The 16,707-nt window shown below is 35.3% G+C and overlaps 3 protein-coding genes across 5 annotated transcripts in view; 1 reads left to right on the top strand and 2 right to left on the bottom strand.

Annotated features, from left to right (window-relative positions):
* The window catches only part of taok3b (TAO kinase 3b), a 27,026-nt gene extending 14,596 nt beyond the window's left edge, over nucleotides 1–12,430 (bottom strand). Inside the window, exons 1-2 of one of the 3 annotated variants that reach the window (XM_047809320.1) lie at nucleotides 3,407–3,502; nucleotides 2,667–2,751 (exon numbers count right to left, since the gene is read on the bottom strand). In XM_047809320.1, coding sequence (XP_047665276.1) covers nucleotides 2,667–2,751; nucleotides 3,407–3,453 — 132 coding nt within the window. In that variant the 5' untranslated portion in view covers nucleotides 3,454–3,502. Of the gene's footprint in view, nucleotides 1–2,666; nucleotides 3,266–3,406; nucleotides 3,503–12,297 lie in introns of those variants that run through there. The other 2 variants (XM_047809321.1, XM_047809319.1) reach the window with 2 other exon arrangements.
* On the top strand, nucleotides 3,580–6,334 carry m17 (IL-6 subfamily cytokine M17). The gene is made up of 3 exons (XM_027171580.2): nucleotides 3,580–3,728; nucleotides 3,998–4,146; nucleotides 4,858–6,334. The coding sequence occupies exons 1-3, from the start codon at nucleotides 3,671–3,673 to the stop codon at nucleotides 5,368–5,370; spliced, it is 720 nt and encodes a 239-aa protein (XP_027027381.2). The 5' UTR covers nucleotides 3,580–3,670; the 3' UTR covers nucleotides 5,371–6,334.
* tescb (tescalcin b) lies at nucleotides 11,728–16,707 on the bottom strand. The gene is made up of 8 exons (XM_027171577.2): nucleotides 16,206–16,707; nucleotides 15,142–15,211; nucleotides 14,774–14,854; nucleotides 14,019–14,158; nucleotides 13,706–13,767; nucleotides 13,240–13,347; nucleotides 12,608–12,655; nucleotides 11,728–12,453 (listed from the first exon to the last, which is right to left on the bottom strand). The coding sequence occupies exons 1-8, from the start codon at nucleotides 16,267–16,269 to the stop codon at nucleotides 12,376–12,378; spliced, it is 651 nt and encodes a 216-aa protein (XP_027027378.1). The 5' UTR covers nucleotides 16,270–16,707; the 3' UTR covers nucleotides 11,728–12,375.

Here is a 16,707-nt window from a genome sequence, read left to right as displayed (position 1 = left end):
GTTCGCGCGCGGCATCCTCTACCTCGCTCTGTTTCCTCCCCTCCCCAACCCGCGGCGTTCAGCGTTCGCTGATTACGGGCGTCGCGTGGCGCTCCTGACCGAGAGCTGCATGGCGGTAAATGGTGAATGCCGAGGATGAGGTTGAGAGATAGAGAGAGAGAGAGAGAGAGAGAGAGAGAGAGAGAGAGAGAGAGAGAGAGAGAGAGAGAGAGAGAGAGAGAGAAACGAAGAAGAAGAAGGAGAAGGAGAAGAAGATGCTTTCTAGAGAGGACGATCAGGGGTAGGTGAGGAGGAGGTTGGGGGAGAGGAAGAGGCGGAGGCAAACGGATGGGGTGGGAAAGGATGATTTATGAATTATGCAATGCCCGGCGCAAGAATAACGGGCAAAGATGCACATATATACCGATTATTACAGCCCGTACTACACACTTTATGAATTTTTTTCCATGAAAGGCCACTAATATTAATATTTTCTGGGAGTTCATTTTGAGGGTCAAGCCACACAAAAGGCTTATGCCATGACTATAGGCTCAAACTGTTAATTGAAGAACACCCCAGTTTAAACTTTGTCAATGTTATGAAAATGCAATCATGTTTTAAAGCAGTATTTATTAGTTAATTTGCATGGAACATTAGAGACAATATTTGCTAGGCTGTTAATTTTTGCTGGGTATTTTATAGATATTTTTTTACTTATGTATGGACGATGAAGCATAAAATCTGAGTCCTTTCTTCAACTTGCAATTAAGTTCTTGCAAGTATTCTTACTGATACCACAGTGCTATTTAAATCTTGAATTTGACTTGTCAGAATGTGAGGATTAATTTTATATAAAAAACATGGCTCAGACAGTATTTCACACTCAGCTCTAACGTGAATGATGTTTATATTGCATTTGTTCTAATATGTTATTTGTAAACAGTAATAGCTCACATACAGGGACTTGTATGGCAGATGTTACAATCTATAGAAAACATCTCAAGTGTCAGCACTTTCTAACAAACACAATGCTTTGTGAAGTTTTCCAGCACAGGAATGTCTTCTGAGATCAGATGCTTAGTAAAACAGAGGTTCCAGTACATCTAGGAGCTGGTTAGTTTGTCCAAATGCAAATGATTAATGACCACGCCATAAGGATGATCCATGTAATCAAAATAAAATAGATATGGATTCTCTATACATACTACTTTTAGTACCTTTAATGAATGCACATCGTTCACTAACTAAACACGATAATATGTCAACCTCGAAAAAGTGATATTTGCACAATACTTGATTGATTATGTTTGCCTTGCTAATACTGGCAATACAGTTGGTGGCAGCCATGCAATATTAATGGTTTCAATTGTATACAGTAGCTTCTGCTTTGGGAACCTACCCCAGTTTCTGAATTAACAATTTATGATGCTTTGGATGTATGAGCAATTGTAACTGTGCCGGTGTATTTTGGAACTGGGGAGATCATTGCTTTTGATTTCTGAGTCTGAACCTATAGTTCAGATTCAGCTTGGTATTATTTATTTATTTATTTGTTGAGTTTTGTGTGCTGCATCCTTGTTATTTTTTAAAATAAAGTTTGTTCATACTCACCTTACCTACCTTTGTTGCTTCACCTTGTCTTTGCATCAAATTAAAAGGTAAATTGAATTAGAGTGAAATAAAAATTTTGCTTACATGAATACATTCTTATTTTGTATGTATTTTCTCAGAAAGGCTGGGGAATTTGCTCATTCAAGCATTTCCTGTGTAGTGAAGAGATTAAGAGAATGTGTGTTTTTTCTTTTCTTTTCTTTCTTTTTTTTAATGTGAATACATACACTAATCTCCTAATCTGGGTAAATACCAAGGTAAATAGGACCTTATGCAAAAATATTAATTAATTAATTAATTCATTAATTAATATTAACAAATGTGAAATTCTGAATTCAAAGGTCTAAACAAACTTTCTGTGTGGCAATTCACAGAGAAATACATCAAAAACATTTGGAAGAAACAGCAAGACAATTATCCAAAATACACTTCAATACAAGAAAGGACTTCTGATTAACTTCTTTATTTTTTTTTACCAGACTTATTTTACCAGATTTTACCAATCACCACCCCTTTTTCTAACTGAGCATGAATTTCATCCCCTTTAAAGGAGATGAAGGGAATGCCTGACCCTGAAATATCACAAAAGAAGAATGCAACAGTTGGGTGATGTCATTGTGTTGCTGGCTTGGTATTGTACAGTTATTGAAGCAAAAGATATGCACCAAAAATTAAGTGTCCTGTACTTCATTTTTATGAAAACTTAATTCCAATATTTTTGCTTACTTAATACTTGGGTGGTCTAATGCAATGTTGGTGAAAGATGCATTGTTCAAACTTGTTTAACAGAACTCGTTGGAAATCGATGAAACATAGGAAAAGATGAAAGCTGAAATTCTTATCTATAACTTCTATCTGTCTTTCAAGTTCATTTATATCCTCAATTTACATTAAAAGCAATAGAATTGGCTTGTTCCAATACTTTCTGAAAAGTATCAAATTTACTTATATGGAACATTATATTTATTTGATATTTTCTGTCTTTACTTGATGTCTCTGGTAGCTTTTTGCACAAATCCTTAGATAAACCTGGAAAGTACCATGGCTTGGAGTTGAGCTGCTGTTGCTAGTTTTACCTGCGTTTTGCTGAGAAGACACGAGAGTTCCCCTCCAATTTGGTTTGCTGACCACAGCAGCCTCAGACTTGGCATGAACCTTAGACTGTGCATGAAATGAAATCTGTTGGTGCAAACGCAACTCAAATTCACCAGAAATAGCAGTGAAAACATTTTTGTTCGGGGGGTTTCCCATGTACATGAGGTGAGATCCTTCAATCATACCTGGGTTTTATGTATTTTAGTTCACTCTTTATATTTTGATAGTGCAAGAAAATATTTATATTAGTCACGCATTCTATCAAAGGCAATAAGAGGTCCAAAAATCATATATAAAGCAAGACCTATCAACTTCCTTCCACAAAATTCCTCCAGTGACGATGGCCTTTGCGTCATATTTCCTGCTTACCAATAAAAATAAGTACCTGGGAGTTCAGAAAAGATGATATAATGTATATTACATAGCCTGGTGATTTCCACTGTTCACAGTTTAAAAGTGTGGTATAATTATTGCTAATACATTCCAACAAAATTTGTCAGTTTTTTAATACATAATGCCACAAGTTAAAAAAGTGTAAAAGATAAAATTGCATAAGCAGCCATTGCTGCAAGGCTGCTGCTTCCCCACCTCACATACAGTTACAGAGCATCTTACGACCTTACGACAGAACAGACAGTTAATTCGGTATTTATGAAATGGTAATAAAATTGCTACCAAATATGTAAAAGACTGAAACAAAACTAAATATCATTTTACTTACAAGCTTATCATATTCCAATTATATAAAGACTTGTAAACTTTGTGCATTCACAATTTAGCAGTAGCACAGAAGACTGGAACATTACACATAGTGCATGTGATGCAAAGGCAAGAAGAAGAAGAAGAAAAAAAAATTCTGGGAAATCTTGTTGTCTCACAAGGCTGGCTGCGTCATTTCCTTCTATGAGAAATGTGTGGTTTCAGGTCTTTAAAATGTTATGCCGGGCTGCGACCCTGACTAGTTTCAACCTCTGTGCATGAAGAAATGAATGGTTATGATAGGAACATGTTCTGGCAGGGCCACAGACCACAATCAACATCTAGTAAGTAGTACACAAAACTAATGCAAACACACTTTAACATAATATTTGAATGGACAATAATTTTCTTTCATCTACCCAAAGAATAAATGCTTTACTAATGTTTGAAAATGTAACTACTTTACATTTAAGAGGTAGTGTTATCATGGTTATAAATGTGATAAGTCTGATAATTGTAGATAATTTTGCTAAATTATGTACACTGGTACTTCTGTGTTTTGTGTTACTGTTCATAGGAATTTAACTTATGTTTTTTTTTCCATACTTCCCAGAGATCTTCCTCTCCCTTGTCCTGTTAACTGTCATTGAGTTAGTAAACACAACTGTTCCATGCAGCCAGAGCTGTACTAAAACTATTCACAAAGGTGTGAAGCTCAGCAAGTTTATGAAGAGGAATACTGCAGAACTTTTAAAGAGATATGTAAGTACATTTTCAGTTGTAAGCCTTCAAACACATTAATATTCATATATTTAGGTGAACAGTGAAAATGTTTAGCTTACAGCATGGAGATGTAGATTGTTGTTCTAATCCTAATATGGTCAAATCCTGTCAATTTTATGTCATGACTGCCAAAATAATGCCTCCCATTCATAAAATCATGTGCAATATTTGTGGGTGTCTGTGGGTGTTGGTAGGAGCATAAATAGCTGTGACAATATACTGCACTGGGTAGGTTTCCGCAACATGCTACAAACTGCTCAGTCTAGCACTTGAGATGAGATAAAATGGGGAACTATCACTCACACATTTAGTCCAGAATTAGCTGTAATAGATATAAATAGATATGTCTATAGATAAAAACAATGTTAATACCACCTGAAAGTGTGTTAGTATGATGGTATATTATGGTTGATTTAGTGGAAAAAGGACTATCAGGACTCATTGCTTGTGTGCTGGTAGTTTGCTTGCAATTTGTGTTGTGAAAATTATGTAATACTCTTTATATTATTTTACATTTTGTACAAAAAGAGTTTTTGATCACAGTTGTCCAAGCAAATATGTGTTTACAATTTCATTGCAAAATAAAACACTTCTTACTGCATTCTATGCTTGATAGTATGATAAAGCATAACAACAAGAAATATTACTTTAACACTGTCTAAAGTTAATAAAATATGATCTCTCATCTAGCAAGCCAGTGAGGGAGACTTTGCAAAGCAGTTTTGCAAAATGCAGATGGACAACGTTCCAGCATCAAGCCTTTCAGGACAAACTTCATCTGACCGCATGTTCAACATTTACACACGTCTGAAAGAGTTCCAGCCTCACATAAAGAAAGTTCTGAAGCAACAGACAGTCTTGTTGCCTCTTCAGAGCCCTTTGCTTAATAGCCTAGATGAGACTTTGCAACGAACTGGCCACCTTGCGCAGGGAATTAACTGTATTCTTCAGATCTTACAGCCCAATATACCCATATTTGAGCCAGCAACCAGTCCTACCAGAATTCCCCTGCCTCAAAATGTGTTTCAGCAAAAGGTCTACGGGTGTGTCGTCCTGACTCGGCTAAATGAGTTCCTCTCGAGAGTCGTTGATGAACTGAGGTCATTGAAGGGTAGCATGTGTGTAAAAAAAAAAAAAAGGAACTATGCTGATGTCATAGAACTTGTCAACAATGATTTCAAATGCTTTGCCTTTTTGGTTTGATAGGTATATTTATTAATTATTTATTTTTCACAACTAGCAATGAAAAATGGTGACATACATTTGATAGTTTCATTTGCAGTTGTATTTATTCCATTAATTTATTGCTATGTCATAACTGATGAATGTATTACTTTTATGAACAAATGTTCCTAAAAAAACTGCAAGTTATATATGTTAATTTAGCAACATTCCATTCTTTTGGTAGTGAAAGATTGAAAGATATTCTTATCCATGGGTGACTGAATCTGAGAGTTTACTTCAACAAGTGATCACTTAATGTTCTTAACAAGTATTTGATGTCATCTAGCCTGATATAAGTTAGCTATATCACACTGTATGTGTTATTCCTCTTTAGATAGATAGATCAGACTCAGCACTGCACTTAGACCCAGATTTGGATATCTTGCCACTGAGGGTCATAGAAATATTAGAATATATATATATATATATATATATATTGTCTTAGATGATGATGTGTGACTGCCCAGATTCACAAAGATTGTGATGTGAGCTTTTAGCCATATTGGCTTTTGTGGTATATGCTTGCCTGGCTTGAATAAGTGGTCTGGTTGAAATGACTGGTGTATGGAGCTAGTGCATTCAGGCTGTTGTCTGAGACTTGTGTTGAAACAGGTTTAGTAGACAGGAAGTGAAAGAGACTGTGATATCAGCCCTTAATGACGCATTCAGCTAAACACATCAGATAGGAAAGAAAAAACACTGACTAGCCGTCGCCTCTGTCACAAGATGGGTGTCTGAGTGTTTGTGTTGTCTGTGTGTGTGTTTAAGGCACTGATTTCTAGGCTAGGTCAAGAAGACATACTTATTCTTGTGAAATGTTTTGCTCAGTTTTGATACTAAAATGGCCTACTGTATGAAGAATTTACAAATCATTTATATTTCAAATTGGTATCCAATTATTGCATATACTGACTTCTATAAATACAATAGTTAATAAAAAACACACATAGGCTTGTTTGGGCTTTTTAAACTACTAAAAAAAAGGGCACTTTAAATCATACAGCTTGTTGCTATTTTTTAAGTTCAGATTAAGTAATGATAAGTTTGTGTCAAATTAGTTTATCCTTCAACCACTGTATGTGATGATCAGATAAAAGTGGCCATTACTGTTAATGCTGTTAGCACACAGATTCGGCAGTGTGTTTAAAGGAACAAATATACAGGAAGTGGTACCAAAATATAATACCCTTTTCTCCAGTCACATGTTCCTGTAAAAATGGAAGCTGGGAGATACATATTCAGTCAAGTATGAAGTTCCTTGTTCAAATCTTTATGCAGTGTAAGACTTAATTTTTTTCAAATGAGCCAGAACTGAAGGTTTTGTTATAGTTCTAAGTATCAGAAGCTTAAATGGATCCTCATTATCCTGGTGGAGCATACACACACACACACACACACACACACACACACACACACACACACACACACACACACACACACACACACACACACACACACACGAACATGTATATATATACATGAACTAGCTTACTAGCTCAATAATACATCTACAAATCTTTTTATACTTATAAATTATACTGATTTTTATTAACTTCCCCTCAAAAAAGTAAACAAATATCATGGACCCCATGGCTATGCTTCACAGAAATCTTCAAGTGCCTGGACCTCATTTTAAGGCCTACTGCTATAGTGAACATCTGTGAAAACAATCTACCTAAAACTTCCTGTTTAATTTGATGATTAGTTAAATATATAATTTTAAAGAACTTTAAGAGAAACTGGGAGGATATAGAACTTTATGCCATATATTACCCTTATCACTATAGGGGACATTTTGAAAAAGAAAGCGGGGATTTTTTACCTTCACACACTCTTTACTACAGAAAACAATGAGGGGGAGAGAAAGGAGAAAAGAGTTTGTCTTACGTGAAACAGAAAGGAGGGCACTGAGAACTGAACTTGTCATTTCTTGTGCAACTTCACTTCAAAGTGGCAGTTTTTTCTCAACTCACAGCAGCTACCAAGAAGTGGTTTCAAGTCTTTGATATAAAACCAACATCAAAGTCCTGATGATAATTTTCTAAGTACTACAGAAATTCAACGAGGGCAGAGAATCAACATTCGGTTCAGACCCGGCTTCAGTACCTTTGTGTGAGTACAAAAATATAATGAATAAGGGACAATAACTTACAGAGAAAAAAAAAAAACTAGGAAAATAAGTACTACAGAAATTCAATGAGGGCAGAGAATCAACATTTGGTTCAGACCCAGCTTCAGTACTGTACCTTTGTGTGAGTACAAAAACATAATGAATAAGGGACAATAACTTACAGAGAAAAAAAAGAAACTAGGATTATTCTATGAAAATACATTTTTATATACTTATAAGTGTTTGGGACAACATTGGGGAATATTAAAAAGCTGTTACAAGCCTTTACACCTATGCAAGTCACTTAAAAATATATTATTTTTGTTTATTTAAGTTCATTTTTTGACATCTAATGCAAAAATCAAAACAATGACAGGTGAATGGTATAAAATTAACTATCCTATTACAATGGCACCTAGTTGTATATATTAAGCAGCAAGTGAACAGTCAGTTTGTAAATTTGATGTGTTGGAAGCCGGAAACATGTAAAAGTGGAAAGTGTAAGGATCTGAGTGACTTTGCCAATGGTTATTCAGGGTCAGAGCATCTCCCACATGACAAGATTTTTGGCGTGTTTCTGGTACAGTGGCTGGTACCTACCAAAAGTGGTACAAGAAAGGACAGCTAATGAAATGTTGACAGGGTCATCCCTGCCCAAGGCCTACAGATGCACATACTGTAAAGAGCAAAGGTTATCCCATTTGGTCTGATCTCACAGAAGAATTACTGTAAAAATAATTGCTAAAGGATTTAATGCTGGCAATGATAGAAAGGTGTTAGAACGTACAATGCATTGCAGTTTGCTGTGTATCTGACCAGTCAGAGTACCCATGTTGACTCCTGTCCACCATCAAAGTGCCTACACGGTGCACTCAGCACTTGTGGACAAATGAGTATGTTTTACTGAGGCAGAGGTGGTACCAGGATGGAAAAGCAAACTAGTGATGGCAATGTGATCTGGGCAATGAAATGAAATCGTGTGTCTTGACATTCATGTGGATCTTTCTTTGTATCACCTACCTAAACATTGTTGCTGACCAAGTACTCACTTTCATGACAACTGTATTCCTAATGTCAGTGTCTCTGTCAGCATGATAATGTACCTGCTGCACTGCAAAAATATTTTCTTGATTCTCCTCCAAACTCCTCAGATCTTAATACAATTGAGCATCTGTTTGATCTCCTGGACAATGAAGTCTGACTTATGGAAACCCCACCTCCAAACTTAAGGATCTGCTGGTAATTTTTGGTGCAAGCTAGCGCAGCAGAACTTTCAGAGATTTTGTGGAGTTCATCATTTTGATAGTTCAGAGCTGTTTTGGTGGCACAAGAGGGAAATACAGAATATTAAACAGCTGGTTATGTTATGGCTGATTAGTGTATGTCAGCACCAGATATATAGAACACACTGTGTTAGAAACATCACTTTTAATGTTTAGCTATTTATTGTATTTTCTGGACTATAATATATACTGTTACTGTATTATTACTAACCCAAGTGTAAATGTAGAAAAATATAACTGTACTATACAAATGCACTGACATCTGCTGGATACAATGTTCAATCAAATTTATCAGGTCTTCAGGGTCATGTTTATAGGGCACCTGTTTATGTGACACCTGCATAACTCAACTGAAAGAAAGATACATTAAACATTTATAAAGGCTTATACCAACATGTGTTATCTGCTTTGTCAATTTTAAACAAATCAAACAGAACCGTCAGTCAGCTAACAATGATTTTGTTGATGTAAGATTGTGTTCTATAATACTGATGTAAGATGTAAGGCTTTGTATTCTCATTTGAAGCTCATGTATATAATACTAGGCTAGCCTTCATTCATCTCAGATATTTTGATAAGATAAGAATTATGATGTGACTACATGATGCAGAAACAATAGAACATGCTTTTCCTACTTCTAGGTTGGATTATTGTAATGCTTTACTCTCTAGATGTTCCACTAGGAGCATAAACAGTCCAGAGCACATCACTCCTACAGTATCTTTCCACACTGAATTGGCTCCCAGTCAGATTTAGCATTTATTATAAAATACTGTTACTGACCTATAAAGCTCTGAATGGTCTCACAACAGGGTACATAAGCAATCTTTTGTTTGTTTTTTTATTATCCGTTTACTATTTTGTCTAATTCAATCAAAAGGTGCAGGCTATTTGGTAGGTACCTCAAATAGTAAAGGCTACAGCAGGGGCAGATTTTCTTACAGAACCCTGCAGTCATGGAACAGCCTTCCAATTAGGGTTCATGACTCAAACACAGTCTCAGTGTTTAAGTCCAGGCTGAAAAAGCATTTGTTTAGTCTATTTTTTATTAATAGTTTTTCAAAGGTAAAGGAAGAGAGTGCTTGGTGAACCGGGATATTTGGATGCTGTCATCTTGCTGTCATAGCTATTCTCCCAGAGTCCCTGACTGGACTTTGCACATTATGTACATTGTCTTTAACAAGCACATGATTTCAAGCATACCTAATATCTCTATCTCGCTCTCTCCGGTGCATGCCGGGAGTTGGGTGAGGGCTGTGTGGAGTGAGACACTGGGTGTAAGAGCAAGATACCTGTTCACATATTTTTTTTTCAATTTCTGTGTGAGTTGAGTGTTTTGAGCTGGTTGGAAACAGAGATGGTGTCTCAAGTAAAGATGCCATCACTATCCCTCCACAATTGATTCAGGTGTGTACATGCGGACAACGGTATAGGAGGATATTCTCAGTTGGGGTGAAGGTTGGTAACAAAAACATTACTTTTGCTTCCCACATGAAGAAAGGGCTAGTGGTGTTCTTAAAATAACTACTTCTTATTAATCGAGTGCTAGAAAGTAGAATTGTGCTGAATGAAAAGATGTTATACTCTGTTAAAGTTATAGACTGTTAAAGTTACAGTCTTAAAATTTGGCCATTGAACTGCTGAAGTGTGAGCTCATGTGCATGTAAATTCATCCACAACATTAAAGAAAACCTATACTGGAACATCTTTTAGGAGAAATGTGTTGAAACGCCTGAAAATACACCTGAAAATGTAATAATACAATATAAAAATATAAAATAATGTGACACGCTCATGTCGGGTTCTTCTTTACAACATCAAAAGGACTCAGACATTTTTGTCCACACAGGCTACCCAGACACTTACAGTAGAAGGACTTTTGTAAATTGCTCTGGGTAAGGGAATTTGCCAAATGCCGCAAATGTGAATGTTACTGTATATACTGGGGCTTCAGGCATGGTAAAGGTGGGGGGTGGACTGAGTTGGCAAATTAATCTTTCAAGGGGAATTAGACAAGGCTGCACAGACAAGCTATACAGTTTAGGAATAGAACCACTACTGTTCTATCTCAGGGAGAGACTAACTGGTTTTCAAATTATGTAGACGTTTTTATCACTCAACACTTTATCCAGGGCACTCACACTATATCAGTTAGCTTCATCCTTTAAGGCAAACTGAAACAAGTGAGCAATCATCAGGTCATCTACCATGGCTATCTGAAAACCTCAAGTGGGATAGGAAAGGGTTAAAATACTGGGTGTATTTCCTATGAACAGATGTTCAGTAAGACAGAAACATACTTTTGTTCTGCTTAACGTTCTGTCTTGGGTGCTATTTCAACTTGTATTTTTAACAGTGTTTTTAATGATGTCTGTTGAAATTAACCATTGTAAATGTATTTTTATGTTGGAGTCATCCATCGCTATAAACATGAATCTTAAAGCTATAGAAATGGTGGGAAATTTGTTTGCAAATATCATATGGTATCGCAGATATATTAAACGTCATCACATCTGTATTTTAGAAATCTTAGAAAGTACTAGGGATCTATGTTGCAGCAAGGCCATTTTACGAAATCTTAACAAGTAGCAATATGTTTTATATAGCTAAATATATCTAGTATTTTGCATTATAAGATTATAACTTACCAAATATAAGATTATTAAACCTATTTTATTATTATTATTATTATTATTATTATTATTATTATTATTATTATTATTATTATTATTATTAAAATAAAGATTATTAAAATTTCTATACATGCATTTATAATATATTAGCTAGATATGTTTGGTTAAATGTAGTAGAGATGCACAGAGATGTATAAATGCCAAAGGCCAGTGGTCTGTAGGATATCTGCTTTTCATGATACTCAAATTAATTCATTCAAATTAGTGGGGAGCATGCTGGAACAATCGATAACAATCATGACTCACAGCCTTAAAATCCTTATTCAGTAGTGAGATCAGTTTATTGTCTGTTTGGAGTTTTGCATATTCTCTCAGTGTCAGCACTCCTGTTTTCTTCCACTGTTCAAAACCATTCTTGTATGTGGCTCAGTAACTAGCTGTGATTGGTTTGTGCAACTATGTTATGCCCTGCAAATATATTTATGTGTGTGTATTTCATAATACATAGAATAATATACTTATTTATTGCAAGTATATTATTTATTGTTATTTATTTTATATAAGATATTTATTGCTCTACATTTAATATGCCCCCTAAACAAAGTACAAAGTCCCACAGACAGGACAATTAAGTAACATTCAGGTGTCTAGAATTGAAAAGTAACATAAATAATAAAAGTGGTGCTTAAAGTGAACATCCAAAGTCAATTCATGTCTAAATGTCAAGATGTGTAAATGTACATGGGCTTAAAAATGCCACACCTAATAATCTGTCAATTCATTTATTCTGTGATTATACTGTATATTAGTTGACCTCAGCACCACAACAGTACTTAGCCAATATAATGCTATCGTTTAAGTGCAAAAAGAACCCATTTACCTTTCTGTTAAGCTTTAGCTTATTAGTTATCATTGGTGCATTGGAATATCAGGTGAACCATTGGTTGCTGATAGGCCATCATTTGCACAGACTCGTCGTGTCCAAATTTAAGAACCGGATGTGCATCCTCGTCTCAATTTCTATTCCTTTCAGAATCTGATTTCAAAACAAATTTATTATTAGGCTTTATATATTCACAACATTGTTATCTTATATTCACATCTTCAAGACTTGATATATTGAGATTTATTGAGAAATAATTGTACTGGTAAATTGTGTATGTGAGACTGGCCTGAAAATATAGACAAACCTTCACAAAATGCTCAAATGTTATCCCCTCATAAAATTCATCTGGACCCTGTAAAAAGAAGAAATTATTCTTTCACTGTACATGTGATATTGGTTAACAATATATTAACATCTAATGTGGGGTAGAGCAGCAGCATCAACATAAAGGTTAAAGATTTTAATCCAGACAACATAATGAGCTAAAGTCTATGGTAATTTATAGTTAAAACTGAACTGAAAGAATCAAAGAGCTAGTCTCTATTATTCTATTAGCAAGTAAAATAGAACAATTAATCCTTGGGGAAAATGTTAAAAAAAGACAAAATTTGCTAATTATATGTAGTTCTTCATTAGGAAGCTACAAATTATAAACTTAATAATTTTTAACAATAATTTTTAAAAAGACCCTAAGCCAATTCAATCCATGTCAACTCTTAATTGACTTAATTTAAATTGGAGATTTAAACACTATAAGTTGTGCACAAAGAGGGCTAAACACATTTTGTAAGACATCATATTATGAAACATACTCTGGGGGAAAAACCTCACTAATGAACTGCAGTCTTCTAACCCTTTGTAGCTTATATATCTTCAGTTCTGATTTATTGGTCCATCCACTACAAACTGGACTAAGTATAATTGTAAAGAGCCTACCATGTGACCCACTGAAATGTTAGCCACCTCCAACATGGCAGCATCTGCAATGCCCTTGGCTGTTTCCCTTCCAAGTGATCCACTCCTAGAGAGCAGCTCCTCCACCACCTATAGCAGGCCAATATCTTGTTAGTAACTGCACAACACACCTGCTTTTTTATAGACCCACACCTGCTTTTTTTTATATAGACTCTTGATGACTGTGGATGTCCTAACTGATATATGTATGTATGTATGTATGTATGTATGTATGTATGTATGTATGTATGTATGTATGTATGTATGTATGTATGTATGTATGTATCAATGAATGAATGAATACAAATATAAATAGTTCTCTGTGGACAATGATGTATGAACCTACCTAATTTAAAAGAAACTCCTTTTTATTGATCTACTACAGTTTAGTGTAATACAAAATGTCACATGTCCTGTGCTTAATAAATAGAGAAATTGGAAGTCTTACATGTTTGTATTCCTCCAGTGTTATGGTCCCATCATTGTCAGTGTCATGCATGTTAAACAGGACTGTCATGGGAGAAAACGGTGCATTAATTATTAAAATGATTTGTAGCAGCAGAGTCAGCGTTTCAGTAAACACTGCCCAGTGCCAATAAAGTGCCTAGTGTCTAGAATAAATTATATTCTCAACATAAAACATATATTTTGCAATATTTGTTTTTTAGACTTTCTACATCATAGTGCAATCCAAGTGACTGACATGTTGTACTTTTGCCAACATCATGTTTATCTCATTTCATTGATTACTGCATTCTTACAGCGCAGTTTGCTTCTCCGAATTTCTTCTCTCTGCTCCTCTGTAATGTGCGCTGATGGAGCTCTGAAGTAAGACATGACAATGAGGAACTCCTCAAAGCCAATTTCTTGAACTGAGCCTTCACCTCCTTTCTGGAAGTTTCTGTTGAGGAAAAAGCGTGTATCGAGAGTATGAATGGCTCACAATGATAAAAAGAAGTGGTTGGCATGATTGCAATGTCACTTATGCTTTTGTAAACAATGATTTTGGAAGAAGATGTCTTGAAATAGCTGTTTTAAATTCCCAACAAATTCAAACAAAGCCTCCAAACAAATTCACATTACAGAGGCTAAAAAATAAATGCTTGTGCAAGAGGCTGAGCAACCTGGACTGACAAGAAATATGTCTGACACAGAAGCATACTGTAGATGCCCTCGTATGCTGATTAGTTGGTTGCAAGTGGTGTGGATCATTTGTTTTTCCCCTCCCATTTATAGAGCCTGAGGTACCACAGAGGAATGTGTTTCTCCTTTGAACACATCATTTATTAAGATGCAAAAAATGTTCTAAGTTAAAAACAAATATTCACCCTAATTTTAAGTGCAATTTTCACACAAGGAGGATGTTTAAAAATGTTAGGCAAGTCTCAAAAAATAGGCTTCAGTGTAGTAAATTGTCCAGTAGTTCTAAGTAAATTTAACAGATTTTTAAACAAGACATAGTCATGGTCACCATTAATAAGTGAATAGCTATCCCACAATTTTATCCATTACTGACCTTCTATCAAAGAATGCTGCTACAATCTGGGATCGAATTGGGTTGCTTGCTAGGTCTGGAAGTGTGCTGAGATCATCTTTCCTTTAGAAAAATAGAAAACATTTAGTTGCGAAGTGACTTCGTAGTTGTGAAAGGTTTGGCATAAAAAATTATAATATAATTATGAAGAATTATAATATTCTTTTTGCATATTTATGAGTCAAATCTTTGTTCATCATTGCAATATTTATCGAGATACACACAAGAAGCATACAACTCAGACTGTCCAGGAGAATTGACTATTTTACTCTATATAAAAATACTTAATATATATATATTTAGGTATAGGCTTAACTTAGAAAGTTAGGACTGGATTGTGTATAACCTACCGTAACACATCATCATTGTGGCTTAACTGCTTGAAGCGATTATGAAGAATCTTGATCTGCTCCATAGAAACTGAAGGAAGGATAAAAGCAAAACAGCAGCTTTTATAATTTCTGAAATATTCAGGGGCAGTTATTAATTGAAAATATTCTTCAAACTATATCCCTGATTGACTATTAAAGAGCATACAGATAAACTATTATTAATGGTATAACAAAATACCATCTGCTATTTGCTGTGGAGACTCAAACTATATAGCAATTAAAAAAAAACATGAGAGCTTATTGATTGTGTTAACCAGCTATATACTGTAGATGTACTTAAGTATTGTGACTTTCCGGTCTAGATGTATGTCAGCCGGGTTTTGAGGAACAATTTTTTGCAGACTGCCATGATGGCTAAGCACCCATTTGTCTGTTTATCATTTTGACCCCAGAGAGGATCTGTGGGACATCCTGAATTGCAACATCAGGTAACGATGTGACTCTTTACTTGCAAATTTGGAATATGTTCATGCTTTTCTGCATGAATAAGAGAAAATGTCATAGAGATTTGGATGTCTAGATTTCTGTAAATCTGCTTTGTGACAATGTCTGTTGTTAATATGCACTATATGTAACAAAATGTTCTTTGCTTACTCTTACTAGTTATATGGTTTAGATGGTCATTGTTTACATTTCTTGCCTTTTATTTGACCTGGATTGGAATTGAACTTGAAAACGAGTGGCACTTTTTTCATTCTGTTTAAAAAGTATGTTGTTGTTGTTGTTTTTGTTTGTTTGTTTGTTTTTTATCAAGTACTGTTAGACATAAATTCATATGCATAATGTACTAATGTCAAGGTTTTATAGGTGGATGAATCTGGAACGTTGATCCTCATGTACATACGCCATATCATCCAGTCGCCTTTTATAAACACACCTGAAACCGTATTATAAAGCTTTATAAATAAGGAATGTACGCTGTGCTGTGTTAGTTGCCCAAGCACAACCAAAATAAGAGAGAAATTGTACAATATAATCGCGCAATAGCATCTTCCTCAATGCTTTTATACTGCCTTACTTACAGCCTGTCTTCTCAGACAAAATCCGATAGTGATGATCTTCCGGTACCGAGTGAAAAACCCCCATAATGGCAGAAAGGTTCCCTCGCGGATCTTTGTTTTGCTGTCAGAAGTGATCTACGGAGAACATCCGCTGGTTTCAGTTTCAAGGCGAATGCAAATTTGAACAGAGCGAGTTCGTCATTTCCCCGCGGTCCTAGCGCTTCGGGAGCATCCGCTTGCGCTGTAACTATTGGTAACCTGCTGTACATGCGTGGAAACAGTGCGCATGCGCTTCGGATATCGCACAGCGAGTAGCTAGTTTAATTGAGTATTTTAATACCCTAGTACTCTTCTAATACTCTGGTACTCTAATACCATAGTACTCTAATACCCTGGGACATCCTGCTTACAAAATTGATATTAACGAATGCTTTATTGAATGGGGCTTTTAAACAATTAGCCATTAAAAGACGTACATTTTTTAATGTCTAATATTGCATTCCATATAATGAAGGAAACTTTA

Source organism: Tachysurus fulvidraco, chromosome 26 (assembly GCF_022655615.1).
Source record: "Tachysurus fulvidraco isolate hzauxx_2018 chromosome 26, HZAU_PFXX_2.0, whole genome shotgun sequence".
Taxonomy (NCBI): Eukaryota; Metazoa; Chordata; class Actinopteri; order Siluriformes; family Bagridae; genus Tachysurus; species Tachysurus fulvidraco.
The sequence above is the reverse complement of the archived record's forward strand: the minus strand, read 5'-3'. Positions and strand labels throughout refer to the sequence as shown.

Excerpts from the sequence above, each read along its gene's own strand:
- m17 (XM_027171580.2), top strand. The coding sequence starts at position 3,671 with ATGAATGGTTATGATAGGAACATGTTCTGGCAGGGCCACAGACCACAA. Across the intron at positions 3,729-3,997 it reads CAGACCACAATCAACATCTA|AGATCTTCCTCTCCCTTGTC; the intron begins GTAAGTAGTACA and ends CATACTTCCCAG. Across the intron at positions 4,147-4,857 it reads CAGAACTTTTAAAGAGATAT|CAAGCCAGTGAGGGAGACTT; the intron begins GTAAGTACATTT and ends TCTCTCATCTAG.
- tescb (XM_027171577.2), bottom strand. The coding sequence starts at position 16,269 with ATGGGGGTTTTTCACTCGGTACCGGAAGATCATCACTATCGGATTTTG. Across the intron at positions 14,855-15,141 it reads CACAATGATGATGTGTTACG|GAAAGATGATCTCAGCACAC; the intron begins GTAGGTTATACA and ends ATTTTTCTAAAG. Across the intron at positions 14,159-14,773 it reads GCAGCATTCTTTGATAGAAG|AAACTTCCAGAAAGGAGGTG; the intron begins GTCAGTAATGGA and ends TTTCCTCAACAG.